General features: G+C 50.6%; 2 protein-coding genes across 3 annotated transcripts; both read left to right on the forward strand.

Annotated features, from left to right (window-relative positions):
• SF3A3 (splicing factor 3a subunit 3) lies at window positions 2042–9122 on the forward strand. Its single transcript, XM_021375266.1, has 17 exons — window positions 2042–2200; window positions 2296–2343; window positions 2481–2533; window positions 2960–3065; window positions 3553–3625; window positions 4039–4130; window positions 4417–4499; window positions 4823–4961; window positions 5290–5358; window positions 5712–5779; window positions 6132–6239; window positions 6533–6602; window positions 7054–7218; window positions 7346–7456; window positions 7858–7948; window positions 8546–8601; window positions 8932–9122. The coding sequence occupies exons 1-17, from the start codon at window positions 2105–2107 to the stop codon at window positions 9007–9009; spliced, it is 1506 nt and encodes a 501-aa protein (XP_021230941.1). The 5' UTR covers window positions 2042–2104; the 3' UTR covers window positions 9010–9122.
• On the forward strand, window positions 9358–15562 carry LOC110387283 (uncharacterized protein PB18E9.04c-like). 2 transcript variants are annotated; one of them, XM_021375264.1, is made up of 9 exons: window positions 9358–11317; window positions 11468–11548; window positions 11903–12492; window positions 12569–12667; window positions 12816–12969; window positions 13127–13200; window positions 13683–13778; window positions 13890–14146; window positions 14281–15562. In XM_021375264.1, the coding sequence occupies exons 1-9, from the start codon at window positions 11284–11286 to the stop codon at window positions 14396–14398; spliced, it is 1503 nt and encodes a 500-aa protein (XP_021230939.1). In that variant the 5' UTR covers window positions 9358–11283; the 3' UTR covers window positions 14399–15562. The 2 variants fall into 2 exon arrangements, with proteins under 2 accessions (XP_021230939.1, XP_021230938.1); XM_021375263.1 differs by having other exon boundaries at window positions 13683–14146.

Here is a 15595-nt window from a genome sequence, read left to right on the forward strand (position 1 = left end):
CGTACAAAGGGCCCCCGGGCTCCTCTTTTGCTCAGCCTCAAGAGCCTCACGTTTTTAGCCAAAAAAGGAAATGACCCAGCTGCACGTAGCGCTGGAACATCTGGATTTTATCCTTGTCATGAATGGGTCATGGCTGTGCGCGGCCCCATGCCTGATTTACGGGAGGGGGAGGGTGATGTCATGCACAAACCTCCCCTGGGCTCCCAGAGCATGGTCTGAAGCAGGCACGGAAATACTCCTCAGCACGCGGCCAGGGAAGCAGGGCCCTCACTGGGAGCCCAGCATTAACCACGCACTGAGCTCAGCTCTCCTGGGGAAAAGCCATCCCACAGAGGAACATGGTGGCTCCTGCCGCGTGCTCCTTGGGCTCGCTGCGGGCACCTCTCTCTGCCCTGGGGCTGGGGCTCTCTCTTTCCAGGCAGACTTTTCTGCTCCCTGCTGACGGTCACCCCTTTCCCAGCTGCATGCGCATACATGTGTTGGGTCACGGCTCCAGCACAGCCTCTCCTGAGCTCCTAAACGCAGCACGGATCTGCCCCAGCAGCTCCCACACCCTTGCAGGGACGGGTCTGGAGGGAAAATTGTCCCCCCCCAGGAGCACCAAGCACAGTGGCTGCTCCTACACTGCCTTCCTGGCCCCACACAGCTCACCCTGCAGCCTGCCTCCTTCCATGGTGCTGCTGGTGGGCAGAGGAGGAGGAAGAGCAGCGTCAGCCTCCCAGTGCACAGAGCCCACTTGGCTGGGGGTCCTTGCTGGGTTTCAGCCCCGTACCTTTCCCAGGATGAAGTTTCATGCAAAGGGAAAGGCAAGAACACCAAGTCCAAAATCTTATCTCTGCTTTTATTTTTAGAGGGGCATTCATGAGGAAGAAGTGACATACTTAGGGGAAGCCTGTAGTACCAAAGTAATTGAAGACAATGTTCCTACCATCAGAATCATCCCCTCAGTGCAGTGAATGTTCCCAGGGCAGGATCATCCTTGTCTGCCATAATTAAGCCCTTTTTTTTTTTTTTTTTTTTTTTTGTTATTGCTTTTGGCTTAAAGTAATTTATTATGCATCGTAGGAAAAAAATACGAATATTTATTTATGAGTTTAAACTTAATTGTAGTTTTGCATCTGGCAAAGTGGGGGCAAAGCACTGACATGCTCCTCGGCATTTAGAGTAGATCTGAGGGGGGTAATTAAAACCCAGGAAAAAGTGGAGGGCCACAACCACGACCTCTGCAGGAGGACATCCTCCAGGGCCACGCTCTTTGAGCCACGCTGTCCAAAGCCCACCAGACACAACGCCTGCTTTTCCCATCGATCACGGGCAGCAGATGTGACCTGAGGCAGGCGGGCGGGAGGCAGCACCGGGCTGGACACGTTTTATTCTGTCGGGCCTGTTCCTGTTCGGGCTGTGATTCATGGCTGTGTAATGCTGCTCGCAGCCGCCCGCAGGCTGGAGGCTTTCATCCCGGCCTTGGGGCACCTGCAGTGCTCCCCCATCCCCAGGACGGGCAGGAGCAGAGCTCCACAGTGCTCGCAGCCATTCTGAGGGGGTGTAACTCAAGCTGTGGCTTTTCGAAGCGCTGCCCGGGCCCTGTGCCCGAAGGGCAGCGTGTGAACATGGGCTGATGGGCACTGCTGGGTGGATGGCCCTGGTTAGGGGGTGGGCACGCGCTGCCTCTTTGTGTGGGGACACGGGTGCATATGGGAGCAGTTTTGCACCATCAGGGGACAGCGATGACGCCTGCACTGAGCTCCCAGGGGCCCAGAGGCTGCTCAGGCTGCGGGCAGCTGCCCCTGTGCACGCACAATGGGACAAAGCCGCCGTGCTGGCAGTGTTTGGGACAGGATTTGTGGGGGTTCAGCCCTCCTCTCCCACCTTCCGATAGCGGATTGGCTTCCCACCGCTCCACACCGTCTCGAGGCTGCACGAGATGTGTGCGAGCTCCTTCACAGCTCTGCCTCCACCCCTTCGCAGCGGGGAGAGTCACCGCGGCCCCAATTGTCAACCCGGACCATTCCGGCGCGGCTCGGGTCAGGGCCGGGCTCTTCCGGTGGTGCACAGGCTGTGCCGGAAGTAGCGCGCGTCGACTTCCGGGCGGGACGCGGGGAGGATGGAGACGATCCTGGAGCAGCAGCGGCGGTATCATGAGGAGCGGGAGCGGTTGATGGACGTCATGGTGAAGGAGATGCTCACCAAGAAGTCCACGGTGCGCCCGGGGAAAGGCCGGGGTGGGGGCGGAGGGGCTGGGGGGGAGGGGCGGACGGGCCCAGGCCCTCGCTGACGCCGTTCCTCTCCCCGCAGCTCCGCGATCAGATCAACTCCGACCACCGGACGCGGGCCATGCAGGACGTGAGTCGGGCGGGGTGGGCCACTGCGGCCTCGGGAGCGGGGCGGGACGGCCCAGGCGGCTGCCCGTGCTGCCGAGCTGCGCGGCCGGACCCGGCTGAGGTTCGCGGTGGCAGCGTGGGGTTTGTTTTGTGTTTTAGAGGTACATGGAAGTGAGCGGCAACCTGAGGGACCTGTACGACGACAAGGATGGGTGAGTGTGCAGCCTGCTGCTCGTGGATAGCAGGCCTAGGGCTCCTCTGGAGCTGCTGTAAACATGGGAGAAGTGACACTGCGGTGCAAGGCCGGGGGTCAGCTCTAAACCTGCTGGAGCAGGACCTAGACTTCACATTAAAGGTGTTCATGCACAACACAGACATTTCATTGTTTTCTTGGATTGAGTCACTGAGGGAAACTTGAGTGTTTGTAACTGAGAGTGCAGCATTTTCAGCTGTGATGGGACCCAGATCCTCAAAGCATGGACCTGGCCACCTGTGAAGCATCACTGGGGCTTTGTGAGGCTGTGCTGTCAGTCTCACTGGTGTTTTGTCAGTGTCAGACTTCCAGAAAAGATTATATCAGCATAAACATGTTTCCTTTTTTGTTTGCAATCTGTCTTCTTTTTTTCCTGAACCTGTAGCTTACGGAAGGAGGAGCTCAGTGCCATTTCGGGGCCAAATGAATTTGCAGAATTCTACAACAGACTGAAACAAATTAAGGAATTTCACCGCAAGCATCCAAATGAGGTAAGTAGTTAGCTGCTTCATAAGAATAACTGATCTGTGGCGTGTTGGGCTTCATCCCCGCAATAAGCAGGGTTTTTTTCTCATTCAGTTTAATTGCCTTAATATGGAAGTATTAGCTATATTGAAATATCACTCAGGAAAACAAAATGTTCAAGAGTAGGTGGTGCTTTAAGGCTTTATATAAGCCTTTCTCTGAGTAGGAGAAGATGCAGAAGGCTCACCATGTCCTCTGCACACAGTAGTGGTTTAAGAACGTTCTGCTTCTGAGCTAGTATTCATTCTTGCCTGCCTAATGCTGTCTAAAGTCAGAGTCACCGGGGTTGCACTTTTTTTTCCTTTGTGCAAATGTAATCATGAAGAAGTGCTTTGAACACCTTTTCAGTTACCAGTTTTATTGTTTGCACTCTGTCGTGGCTTTGTATGAATTATTCGTGGATGTTAGCTGAAGTAATCACTTTTTTTCTGTAACTTCTGCCTCTTCATGAAGATTTGTGTTCCGATGTCAGTGGAGTTTGAGGAACTGTTAAAGGCCAGAGACAACCCAAGTGAAGAAGCTCAAAGTAAGTCTTCAGGGTTTTGTTTGTTTGGTTTTTGAGGCTGGTTTAAATGAGATTCTGGTGCTTACTTGAGAGGTGTGATTTAGTGACCTGTCTGGTCTGTTTTGCACGTTTATTTCATTTAAATTCTTCTGAGCTGTAGCCATCCTGAGATATTACAAAGTACGTATATTTTGAACTGAAATATGATATAATATAACTGAAATACACAGCTGTGATGTTTCTTTTGAGGAATGTTCTGGTATAACACAAAGAAGCAGCTAGACTTCTAGTCAGTGAGTATCCCACTTGCGTTATAAACATGTTTAAGAAAGATAAATTAGTGTGCAGTTAATTATTTTCAGATTCTCAAGGATGCATATAAGAAGCAGAGGATGTTACGTTCATGACAAAGCTCTGCATTCTCTTTCCTGCAGACCTAGTGGAGTTCACAGATGAAGAAGGGTACGGACGATACCTAGATCTGCATGATTGCTATCTCAAATACATTAATCTGAAATCATCAGAGGTAAGTGTTTGCACTCAGTTGTGTTACACTTCAGTGCTGAAGGCTGAGGGCTCTTTCTTTCATTGGTTTGTTTGTTTTAAATGTAATTTATTTCCACATAGCTATTCCAGAGCGCTTTTTTTGCAGTGTGTTAGAGAGCAGCACGTGGTAAACCCCAGCCCTGTGCAGACCATGCAGAATAAAGGCATAAGCTTTGTGCTTTCCTTCTGGTCTGGTAACTGGAAATTGGGTGCTGTTTTGGCTGCATGTGTATAAAGCCTGACTCAAACTTTTTTTTTCTTCTTAGAAACTGGATTATATCACCTATCTGTCAACATTTGACCAACTCTTTGACATTCCCAAAGAGAGAAAAAATGCTGAATATAAGAGGTGAGCCTTTTTTCCTACCTGCTTTGCTTATGACAGTTGATGAGAAGGAATTTGCTTCTCAAGTGTCCAGCTATTGGGAATACCAGTTAGCAATCAAGCATCGGTGATGTGAATTGGGTCACTGAGCTGTAGTAACTCAGTCATAAATCTGCTGAGCCCTGAGAAGACATGAAGCACAGCAAACTGTGGAAAGCCACTGGGCTTCTTTTCTGTAGAAGTACTTTATTGTATTAAAAGCTGTTCTAATCTAATTCTAATGACTTTGATGTTGTTATATCAGTAATTTGATATGGAATTGTCTGTGCTGGTAATTACTCTGCCAGGTATCTTGAAATGCTTCTTGAGTACCTCCAGGAGTACACAGATCGAGTGAAACCGTTACTGGACCAGAATGAGCTCTTTGGGAAAATTCAGACTGAGTTTGAGAAAAAGTGGGAAAATGGAACATTCCCTGGCTGGCCGGTGAGCAGCTGTGAAGTCCTTGTGAATCCTTCTGTGTCTGTGATAGATTTCCTACAAATCCTTTGTGTTAAATCATCGCTGAGGTTAAGCCTCATAGCAAGATGTGTAGCTGCACGTCACAAAGATGGAGTTTGATGATAACTTGCATTTCAAACCAGTCTTTCTAAAGGTTTGCTTACTTCTAGTCTTCTCTGTTATTTCATTGCACGGTTCAGTGATAGAATGTTTCTCTGTGTGAAAGGAACTGCTCTTCTTTATGTTAGATAATTGTATTGCATGAAGAGTTACGGAGTATCACGCATATTTTGCACGTGTCTTCTCTTGGCAGAAAGAGACCAGCAGTGCTCTCACTCACGCTGGAGCCCACCTGGATCTCTCAGCATTTTCCTCTTGGGAAGTAGGTATTCAGTGCTGTGCACCTGGTTCTAAATTTTGGGCAGATTCGAGCTTAACCATTTGGTTTTCATTCCATCATCTTACTTCTTGAGCTTTTGTTTTTGGCTCCGTGCTCTCTGGATAAAACTTTGGTTATGTTCATGGTTTAATTTCTCCCACTAGAGGGCTGTAATTTCAAAGGTCTGTTGAGATTTGTCACATTCCTCATTTTTTCAGTAAGGAGTGGCACACACTTGACAGTCCTTTCTTTAATGCTGTTCATATTCCTTCCTCATCTTTTTTTTAATGAGACATACATCCATATTATATATTTCTAATAGCTCCTGTCTTACTGTGACTTGCTTTATTGAATAGGAATTGGCCTCTCTAGGACTGGACAGACTAAAATCAGCTTTATTGGCGCTGGGACTGAAATGTGGCGGGTAAGACTCAGTCTTTTCCTAATTCCTTTTCAGTTTTTGAGGTCTTCCCACCTTGCATTCCTTTATGGGATATTTGTTTGGCTTCCCTATTGTACAAGAACTACTTTATTGATGTTCAAAAGACAACACATTGAAAACCAATCAGGGGATTCTGTGATCTACAGTTTTGAAAAGTGTGCTGTACTCAAGTCTCTTGTATAGAAGAATTTGGTCTAAAGAACAAAGACAAAGATCATAGAAAATCTCTTCATCTCTTTTAAGCTGAACTTATGATGTTGTTGCATGAATTCAAATAGTTTTCTGGAAATAGAAAACTGCCATCTGAACTTGTCTCCTCCCTGCTTCTCCACAGGACTCTGGAAGAGCGTGCTCAGAGACTTTTTAGCACTAAAGGCAAGTCCCTAGAAGCACTCGATCCTTCCTTGTTTGCTAAGAATCCAAAGACAAAGGGAATCAAAAGGTGAGTTCTGAAAGATCATTCTCAGGTCGGCGCTGATCCCATCACTGGGATATAAACATCACTCCTGTACAGTTGTGATAAAGAGGTTCCTGGATTGTTAGAATCCTTTTATGTTGGTCCTGAACCAAATGTAAGATGTTGGAGCTGAATAGTTTGTATGCATTTGAGTTGACATGGGCTGTTTCTCTTCTCTTGCTGCCCACAAATCAAACATGTCCTCAGGAGTTCTGTGTACGCGTGGTGTTTGCATTTCTGGAATGGACTTATTGAAGTTTCCTTATCTTGTTTTCCAGAGACACTGAAAGAAATAAAGATCTTGCATTCCTGGAAGCTCAGATATATGAATACGTAGAAGTTCTTGGGGTAAGAATTTTATTTTGTCTTTGAGTTTTTGGTTACAGACCTGTGCAGCAGTGACCAGAAGGTCGTTCTTGGCTTTACCCAGTGTCTTCACAGACAGCGTGTCCAGAAGAGTTGCTTTTCTTTCCAGAGCTGTAATGTTTAAAATAGAATGTGAGCATACGATTACTGACAGAAAAAGCTGAGTTAAATTTTTATTTCTGTTAGTTGTTTGCAGGCTTTTATGAATACACCTATTTTTGTGTCTTTCCCGGTCAAGATACAGAAGTTTACATGTTCCTATGGGGCAGCTTACCTGCCTTTTTATTTATTCATTTATTTCTTGTTCCTCCTTGATGCTTGCCTTAAGTCCTTGCTTCAGATTGGAGGATGGTGGCAGCTGCCATTGGCTTGCCATCTTGTTTTGTTGCTCTTGTGTTGTGTGAACAGTTCCTTCTGTTTTCTCACGCTCTAGGAACAGAGACACCTTACTCATGAGAACGTGCAGCGTAAGCAAGCACGGACAGGGGAAGAGAGGGAGGAGGAGGAGGAAGAGCAGATCAGTGAGAGTGAGAGTGAAGACGAAGAAAATGAAATCATTTATAATCCTAAAAATCTGCCTCTTGGTTGGGATGGCAAGGTAATCGAGACTGTTAGGTCTGGATTTAGGTCTGGACAAGTGGGAGATTCCACTTAACTCGATGTTTCTCTTCTGTTTGAACCTCCCTTGCCACTTGGCCTAATCTTTGTTTGTATTCCCTTCTCAGCCAATCCCGTACTGGTTATATAAATTGCATGGTTTAAACATCAACTACAACTGTGAGATCTGTGGTAACTACACCTACCGAGGGCCCAAAGCTTTTCAACGTCATTTTGCAGTAAGTCACGTTTTGTCACAAGAACCATCAGTACCACATTCAGATAATCTTTATAATAAGTAAATCATGGGAGCATCTGAGTGGCATTTCTTCCACTTATTAAATGTGGGTCTGTGCTGATGCTGCAGGGCCATGCTATTGGATTGTAAATTATCCAGAGCATATGAAGATCTGTTCTGCCAATTTCTGTCCGGTCTCCTCGTGTTTGAGCACTGGTGTCCAGGCCTGATTGATGCAGAGCACTTAGAGTCTTGTTACCATCAGAAAAAAAAAAAAAATGTTTAGCACTGGGAGATTTGTTAGTACTTGTTTTTAACTGTCTGGATTATAATAGATCTTCTAGTAGGCATTTTGAATGAGGTGGCATTCCCTGTCAGTGACCTCTTGCCTCTTGTTTCCAGGAGTGGCGTCATGCCCATGGAATGAGATGCCTGGGCATTCCCAACACTGCTCATTTTGCCAATGTCACACAGATTGAGGATGCAGTCTCACGTAAGTCTTGATGGCATTTCTTTGCACAGGACTGGGAATGTGCTACAAGAACATTTGTATTAGCTAGCTGAGGCCAAAAATGTATTACCTCATGACTGGAGACTAATTTAAGGAAGGAGTGTAAGAAGCATGATGCTTGTGGGATTGCCCTTCATTGGTTGGGCCATCTCTCCCAGTTCTTACAGAGAGAGTGGCTTTGTTTCTTGTTGAATGCCTCCAGGAGTAGATGTTTGCTAGGAATGCCAGCCGAGTGTTCATTTGTTGCCAACTGTTTTGTCTGCACTGCTTTATGTATGGAATCTCAGCCAAGTGTAGCAGGCCATTATTTACTCAGTGTGACTACGTGATCCCGTGCAGCTGTTACTTAGTTGATGCTCACTGCAATCTTCGTGGGGAAGCCAGCAAAACATTCAGAAATGGTGGAGCCTCTAGGGAGATTTTGAAAGCCTGTAGTATTTAGTGAAAGGCACTGAAGTGACAGTGCATTGGCTTTCTTTTTTATTTATTTTATTTTAAAAGATGCTGTATTTTACTAGTTGAAAACCCAGTGTTTGAAGTGAAGTGGCATTCATTTTCTGAATGACTTTGTATTTACAGTGTGGGCAAAGCTGAAACTACAGAAAGCTTCAGAGAGGTGGCAGCCTGATACAGAGGTGAGTTGGTAGAGGCACTTGGGTGTTTCTAGTCCAGTGTACTTGGGAACCTTCATCTACCTTGCATGAAGTGGCTCTGGCAGGAGAGTTTCTAACACAAGCTGTATCACAGGCTGCGTTCCCCAGCGTAATTCAGAGCCTTCTGTAATTATTCTGAGTCCAGATAAGATCTTACTGAGCTTGCTGGTAGATCCACTGCATGTCTTCATGTAGAGAGGCTCTTGGCAGAGTGGTTGTGCTCGGATGCAGCTGGAGCTAAAATGTGAATGCTGTAGCACAACCTGAGCTGGGCTGCGTGCGGGCGTCTCTAAACTGTTCATTCCACTCTAGGAGGAGTATGAGGACTCCAGTGGGAATGTGGTGAACAAAAAGACCTACGAAGACTTGAAACGTCAGGGGCTGCTGTAACTTTGCCCAGGTGAAGGATTTCACATCAGAAAAAAAAAAAAATGGGGAAGTTGTCACCAGCTCCGATTCTTCTTCAGTTTATTGATTTTTCTATTTGCATGAACATAGGATACTTTATAGAATTGCTTTCTAGGAAGCCCTTTGTGAAGAGCAGTCTTGTGATGTTATTTTATATTAAAAAAAAAACCTGAAGAATAAATTGATTTTAACTTAGGAAGTGCTGGAAATGTGTCTCCTTTTGTATGCTGGAAGGAGGAGATTTGATGATGGTGTTTTTAAAAAGCTTTCTACACGGTTTGAATTGTCAGAAACAATTAACTTCTCTCGTGTTCCAGTTGTGATGGAAATTTTTATGATGAGGATTGCCTTCTTTAAAGCACATGTGAACATTGCATGCTGACAATATGTAATGGTCCTGTACTATATAATAGTTCAAGCATACGTCTTTTCTTTGTGCTCCTTTGCAGAGCAAATATTCGGCTTGCATTGCTGCTTTGGCCTCAGCTCTGTCTTCCTGAGAGGCTTTGGCTACTGGGATTTTTGCAGGGAACAAATAAATGAGCTTTGTTTAGGATGGGCTGCTGTGTGGCTAGTTTGTGTTAGTTTGTCCAGCACTGGCATTGACTTGAAGGCCTGGTAGGTGCTAGCACAGATCCTTCCTTTGGCTCTCTTGAACTGTGGTACTGCCACGTGAATTTCAAGTCCTGTGAGGAGAAAAGAGGCATTGGGCAGAGGCCCTGTGCTTTGTTTGTGGCAGCCCTCACGCTGCCTACAGTGGGCTTTCATTTGGGTATAGAGGTGCCTCGTGCGACATCTCCAGCCTCAGAAATCCCTTTCTCTGTCGTCCCCGTGCACGGACATTTGCATCTCCGAATCCAGTGGAGCTGCAGGTAACAAACCCTTCTCCCTGGGTGACGGTTTGCGCAGCTGGTGGTTGGCAGGGTGGGGCTGCTCGCTGGCACCAGGGTACGAGCTGTGCTGCAGGTGCTGCAGCCGCTCGGTGCTCGGAGGCTCTCCATCTCTTGCAGCAGCTGCAGGCTTCCTCTGGTGCACAGGAGCTTTCAGGGCAAGAGCAGACAGGGTGAGTCTGTGAGCGGATTCCTTTCCCTGCTTGGGGGGGGGGGAAGCTCGTTTCAAGGTGAGCCTTTTCTGGTTTGTTCTTAGGCTGGACAGGGGCTGGGGCTGGCTGTGCTGGAGCAGTACGCTTCTCATTTAGGGCTGTCTTAACCTGCTCTGGGTGGGGGGGGCTGCCCTGCTCTGGAGGTTGAGAAACACCAGCCTGTATTGTTTTCAGTCATTCTGAAAGAGTGCCCTGGGAATGCTATCTGAGCTTAAATCCTAAGGCAGAAGGGGAGTATTTGGAAAACAGCCTTGGAGCCTGTTTGGAGTTATTTCCGCAGTTTCCTTATCTAAACTGGCAAAGGCTTTGCAAGGAAAATGTCTGCTTCCATTCAATGTAGAGCAGAGTATCTCAGGAAGCACCAAAGCAGGTAGAACTTCCCCAGCCACGGCGTGAGCAGTGCGAGGGGCCGGTGTTGGGAAGCGGTGGCAGACAACTGGATTCAGAATTCCATGCAACGAGGATGTGCGTGCCACCATCCTGAGCTGGGCGGCTTCTTCATTTACAACAGCATCAGCAGTTTGCTGTGTGTGGTGCCAAGCTGGTGGCTGCTTGCAGCTCTGTGTTACCACACCAACAGCAGCACGTGGCCTCCCGGGGGGCTCCTGTTTGCCAGGGCTGGGCTGAGCCCTGGGTGCCCTGGGTCCAAGCCCATGGGGAGAAGTGCTCCCACGATCCCTCTGCGCTTGTTCAGCCTCCTCCTACTGCACCAAGGACTGGAAGGGCCTGGCCCTTGCTCCCTGATGCCAGATAAGGATAACTTCTGCGTGATGAGCCTGTCGAGACAACCTGGACTGCAATTGTCTGAGGTGTTGGTGGGTGGTGGTACTGCCAGGCACAGCTACTGGGACAAAATGTGGAAATCCAGGTAGTTTGCACCTCAAGTGTCCAGAATGAAGGGTGCAGAATTTCTTAGCAGAAAGGTTAAATAAAAAATAAGGCTGGGGGGGGGGGTGGGAGAAGAGTGAAAGCTTCTTTTATGTAACTTGTCCTGATTTTGTCTCCGTACCTTGACCCCTGTTCTGTGCCTGCCCTGAGCTGGGGCAGCTCATGCCACTGTGACAGTGACCACTGCAGTGGGACCGTCCCCTCTCACTGCCCAGTTCTGATCGTGTCTCTCTGCCAGCTCCCGGCTGAGGTTGCTGCTGAGAACGATGGCAGCTCACCGGCAGCTCCTCTCTGTGCAAGGTATGGAGACTCCAAGCAGCGTCTGTCCTGGGTGACTGCTCTGTAACAGAGCTGGTGCCCCACAGCCTGCACGCATCCCTGCACTCCCAAGGAGGCTGCCAGGGCTGGGTTTGGCCTTTGGTGGTCCCAGTTGTCTCCCCTCTGTTCCAGGCCTGCTGCTCTGTGTCTTGGCTCTGCACTTCTGCACCCCGGGTTCTGGGTTCACCAGGGCACCAGGGTTCACCAGGGCAGGTGAGTGCACAGCAGGGGATCGTCTTGGGAGCGAGGCAAAGGCAATTTGGTGCGATGGGACTATGTCCCTGTCCCCTCTTGGCTGTAAGCTATAGGACGGAGCTGTGCTCGGGAAACTTTTCTCAAGGTTTTGACCCCAGAAATGGCTGTATCTCCTGTGCAATGTGCCTTGATGGGTGAGGGAGAAGCTGCTGTAATATTTCTGCAGTCAGCGATGATGTCTGACCTGCTGGGCAGGCTCCTCATTGCTGGCTGCAAACGGATCTTTGTTCTTGTCTGGGATAGGGCACCGCAGGGCTCGCTAAGTGCATGGATGCTATTTCCTTCACCAAGGGGGAACTTTGTGTTTTTCAGAGCATAAAGTGGTCAGCACGTCCATAGCCACCAACCACGCCTCAGTGGCTGCCACCAAAGCTTCAGTGGCCACCAATAAGGCCTTGGTGGCTGCTGCCAACGCCTCGGTGGCCGCCTCCAACCAGGCACTGGTGGCCACCAACCATACCTCAGTGTCTGCCACCAGTGCCTCAATGGTCACTTCCAACCAGGCACTGGTGGCCACCAACCAGACCACAGTGGCTGCCACCAGAGCCCCAATGGTCGCCTCCAACCAGGCACTGGTGGCCACCAACCAGACCACAGCGGCTGCCACCAGAGCCTCAATGGTTGCCTCCAAGCGGGCATTGGTGGTCACCAACCACGCCTCAGCGTCTGCCACCAGTGCCTCAATGGCCACCTCTAACCAGGCATTGGTGGCCACCAACCAGACCTTAGCGGCTGCTACCAGTGCCTCAGTGGTCGCCTCCAACCGGGCATTGGTGGCCACCAACCAGACCACAGTGGCTGCCTCCAACCACACCTCAGTGACCACCACCACCACCTCAATGGCCACCAGCCTGGCCTCAGTGGCTGCCAACGCTTCCATGAACCATACAGAACAAACCCCGGTAAGGAGAGGGAAGGGGGACACTGACCATGCAGAAGCTCCACTGCGCGATGACCCCCAGCACATTCTCCCCCCAGCTCAGCTGCCAGAGCTTCCAGTGCTCCGGTGAGAGGTGTTACCAGGATGAGGCCCACAGCAACGTGACAGCCCCCTGCCACAACGAGACCTTCTGCGAGGTACGGAGCTCATGGTGCCTGCTGGGGGCTGTGACCACAACACCTGATTTTCCTTCCCCTCTCTCACTGTCTGCCCATCATTTTTGCTCCTCCGTTATGGCCTCTCTTTGCACTCCTAGTGTTTTTTCCTTTGCCTCTGCTGTTGCAGCTTTATCGTTTCTCCAGCACGAACTACACTGCCAGGTGTAGCAGCGTGTGCAGCACGGAGCTGTGCAGGACCAACGGCAGCGTGACCCCCCAGCAGTGCACCATGGAGTGCTGCAACACCTCGCTCTGCCTGCAGCTCAATGCAAGCTCCTATGGTAACTGCTCCCTGGTCGATCCCGCTGCACGTGAGAGAGACAGGCATGCAGACCTCATCGTGCTGGGCTGGCTGCATCGCTGTTGTTCCTCTGCCCTGGGATGCAGACGTGGAGGCTGCACATGGGCTGTGCCCTCAGGGCTCCTCTGTGCCTGCAGGTGACCTACCCCCTGCAACCATGCCGCCCACGACCACTGTCACCACCACCACCCCGCGGCCCCCGCCACGAAATGTAGGTACCCAATGAGCTCTTTGTGTGAAAGCTGCCTCGAAAGGGGAAGAAATCCTTAAGGAGCTTTGCAAGGATGGAGACCTAAGGGTGCTAAGCACACCGTCTGCATTGCCCCAAGCAGCCCAAACCGGCTGCAGGGCTAAGCCTCTTTGAACCACAGAGGGTGTGGGGTGGTGATGGGGCACCCGAGTGATGGGGTGGAAGGAGCTTTATCTCTGCACAGCCTCGCAGAGAGGAAGGAAAAGGAGGCTTCAAACTAGTGGTGGTGTTGCAGTGAGGTTTCCTGCAGTGTCAGATGGGAGCTGTCGGTCTCTTATCTCTGAGTATGAAATGGCGGAGACAGATGATGCCAAATGCTGAGATACAGCGGGGGTTTGGCAGGGCACCCTGGGAGGAAGGGCTGCCTGAGGTCCAGCTCTGACCCTGGGCATCCTGCTGCCTGCACCATGCCTACACAGATCTCCTCTGGTCCTGTCTTGCAGGGGAAAATCTGTGCAGCGTTCTCCTGCCATGGGGATGGATGTTTCAAAGGCAAGAAGGGCACAGCTAAATGCTTTGTGGGGCACGACTTCTGCGAGGTATGGCTTGGGACAGGACAGGTGGGATGTGCTGGAGCCCGTGTGCATCCCCTCAATGCAAATGCCAGAGGCTGGGCAGGACCAGCAGGCCCATCTCTCTCCTCCTTCCAGCTGAAGAAGACAGGCTTCAATTACGTGGCAGGATGCAGCAAAGCCTGCAAAGCTGCCAAGCCCGTCTGCACCCAGGGGGTGAAGGCTGCCTGCTACCAGGAGTGCTGCCCCGCCACCCCCAAGGGCAGCTGCCTGAAGCTGGATGGCAAAGTTCACGTTAATGGTGCCGGGCAGGCAGCTGTGTCCCCGCTGCTGCAGCTCCTGGCATGTGGGGCAGCCCTCCTCCTGAGCCGTAGGGCCCCCGCTCCCCTCCGCAGGTAAGCAGCAGCCCTGCAGCCTGTCCTCGCCTTGATTTCAGCTGAGGTCGCTCTCAAACACCCTCTGTCACGTCCCTGTGCCAGGAGCAAGGTGCCCTGGAGCTCATAGATGGTGGCTTCTTCCCCCCATGCAGGTGCTCTCCACCGTGCATCATCCCCAGGAGCTGCAAGCTGCAGCATCGTGCCTCTGTGCTGCGGGGACGGCGGATGCTGCAAGGACAGAACTCAGGTGTAGGAGCCAGAGGGTGCTGAGCCAGCTTGGAACACAAGGCACAGCACAAGTGTAGTTACAATGTGCTTGCAGTGCAGCTGTCTGGACGCCCACTTAGTTTCTAAATAATACCTCCCGGCCCAGTATGCAAAACCATTGCCTCTGTTTCATCTCCAGTTCTTAGGCAGGAAAACGGGGCTGAGCTAAAAGCGCCTTATGTTAGATCATCCTGCTTCGTATCTATGATTCTCTATGGGTAAAGGTAGAGCAGAGACACGAGCATGAGTCCGTAATGGGAGCTGGCCCCCTGCGCTCCCAGCCCCCTCCCATGTCCCAGGCAGCTGGTCATGGTTCGTGGTGCTACTGTGCAAACACATCCTGTCCTCTTACTGCTCTCTTTTAAGAAAAAAAATAATAAAGAAGCATCAGTCCCCTGGGTCGATGTCGGGCTCCAGGGGGACGTGGTGGGAAGGGGGTCCCAGCCATGGGGCTGCACTGGAGCAGCAGCAGGCCAGCTTTGCTGCAAGCCCCACGCAGCCATCTCCAGCCCTTCCATGCCACAGTGCTGCCTCATCTGCCCGCAGTGCTGCTGCTCCAAAGCCACAGCAGGGGCTGGGGCGCGTTGTCACGTCAGCACATCAGCAGAAAGTGACAACGCGATGGAACTCGAAGATATTTCTGTTTCAGGCCCGGCTCGCAGCACCACGTTTCTTGGAAGAGGAGCGCTTTGGAGTTTGCAGCAGATATTGCTCGCTGTTCTCCTTTCGTTTCCTCTTTGCAGTCTTTTGTCTGCTCTGCCCTGCTGCTGAGAAGGGAGCAGAAAGCAGAGGCCGCTGCTTTTTCCATGCCTGCTCCATTTTGCTGTTACTTCTCCATCAGCGGAAAGAGCTGACTCAGGCCGAGCTCCCCTGCTCGGCACGTCAACGTCTGCTGACATTTCCCAGCACCTGCTTACACACTCCGCTGCGATTATTTGCATAATTAAAGCTCGGAAGTCAGCTGGGTCACGGCATTTAACAACAAATGCCAGGTGCTACTGCAAAAAAAGAGCCCCTCCTGAGGGCGGTAGGAAGTTAGCTGCTCTGCCTTGCTGCGGGCCCGGCCCCTCCCGCTCAGGACACGCAATGCTCTCAGCCCGGGGACGCTCCGTGCCCCCTCCAACCCCCCCCCCCCCATCCCGCCCGTATTCCGCTTCTGCCCAGCGTGTCCCGCTGCTCTCCCGGCTCTCCGCCCCATTA

Source organism: Numida meleagris, chromosome 22, assembly GCF_002078875.1.
Source record: "Numida meleagris isolate 19003 breed g44 Domestic line chromosome 22, NumMel1.0, whole genome shotgun sequence".
NCBI classification, from domain to species: domain Eukaryota; kingdom Metazoa; phylum Chordata; class Aves; order Galliformes; family Numididae; genus Numida; species Numida meleagris.

What these genes read in the sequence shown, in the direction of transcription:
- LOC110387283 (XM_021375263.1), top strand. Translation starts at nt 11,284, where the DNA reads ATGGCAGCTCACCGGCAGCTCCTCTCTGTGCAAG. An exon ending in ACAACGAGACCTTCTGCGAG is followed by an intron (nt 12,668 to 12,815) that starts GTACGGAGCTCA and finishes CTGCTGTTGCAG; the next exon opens with CTTTATCGTTTCTCCAGCAC. An exon ending in CGCGGCCCCCGCCACGAAAT is followed by an intron (nt 13,201 to 13,682) that starts GTAGGTACCCAA and finishes CCTGTCTTGCAG; the next exon opens with GGGAAAATCTGTGCAGCGTT.
- SF3A3 (XM_021375266.1), top strand. Translation starts at nt 2,105, where the DNA reads ATGGAGACGATCCTGGAGCAGCAGCGGCGGTATCATGAGGAGCGGGAG. An exon ending in ACCGCAAGCATCCAAATGAG is followed by an intron (nt 3,066 to 3,552) that starts GTAAGTAGTTAG and finishes CTCTTCATGAAG; the next exon opens with ATTTGTGTTCCGATGTCAGT. An exon ending in CTCTTGGTTGGGATGGCAAG is followed by an intron (nt 7,219 to 7,345) that starts GTAATCGAGACT and finishes TTCCCTTCTCAG; the next exon opens with CCAATCCCGTACTGGTTATA.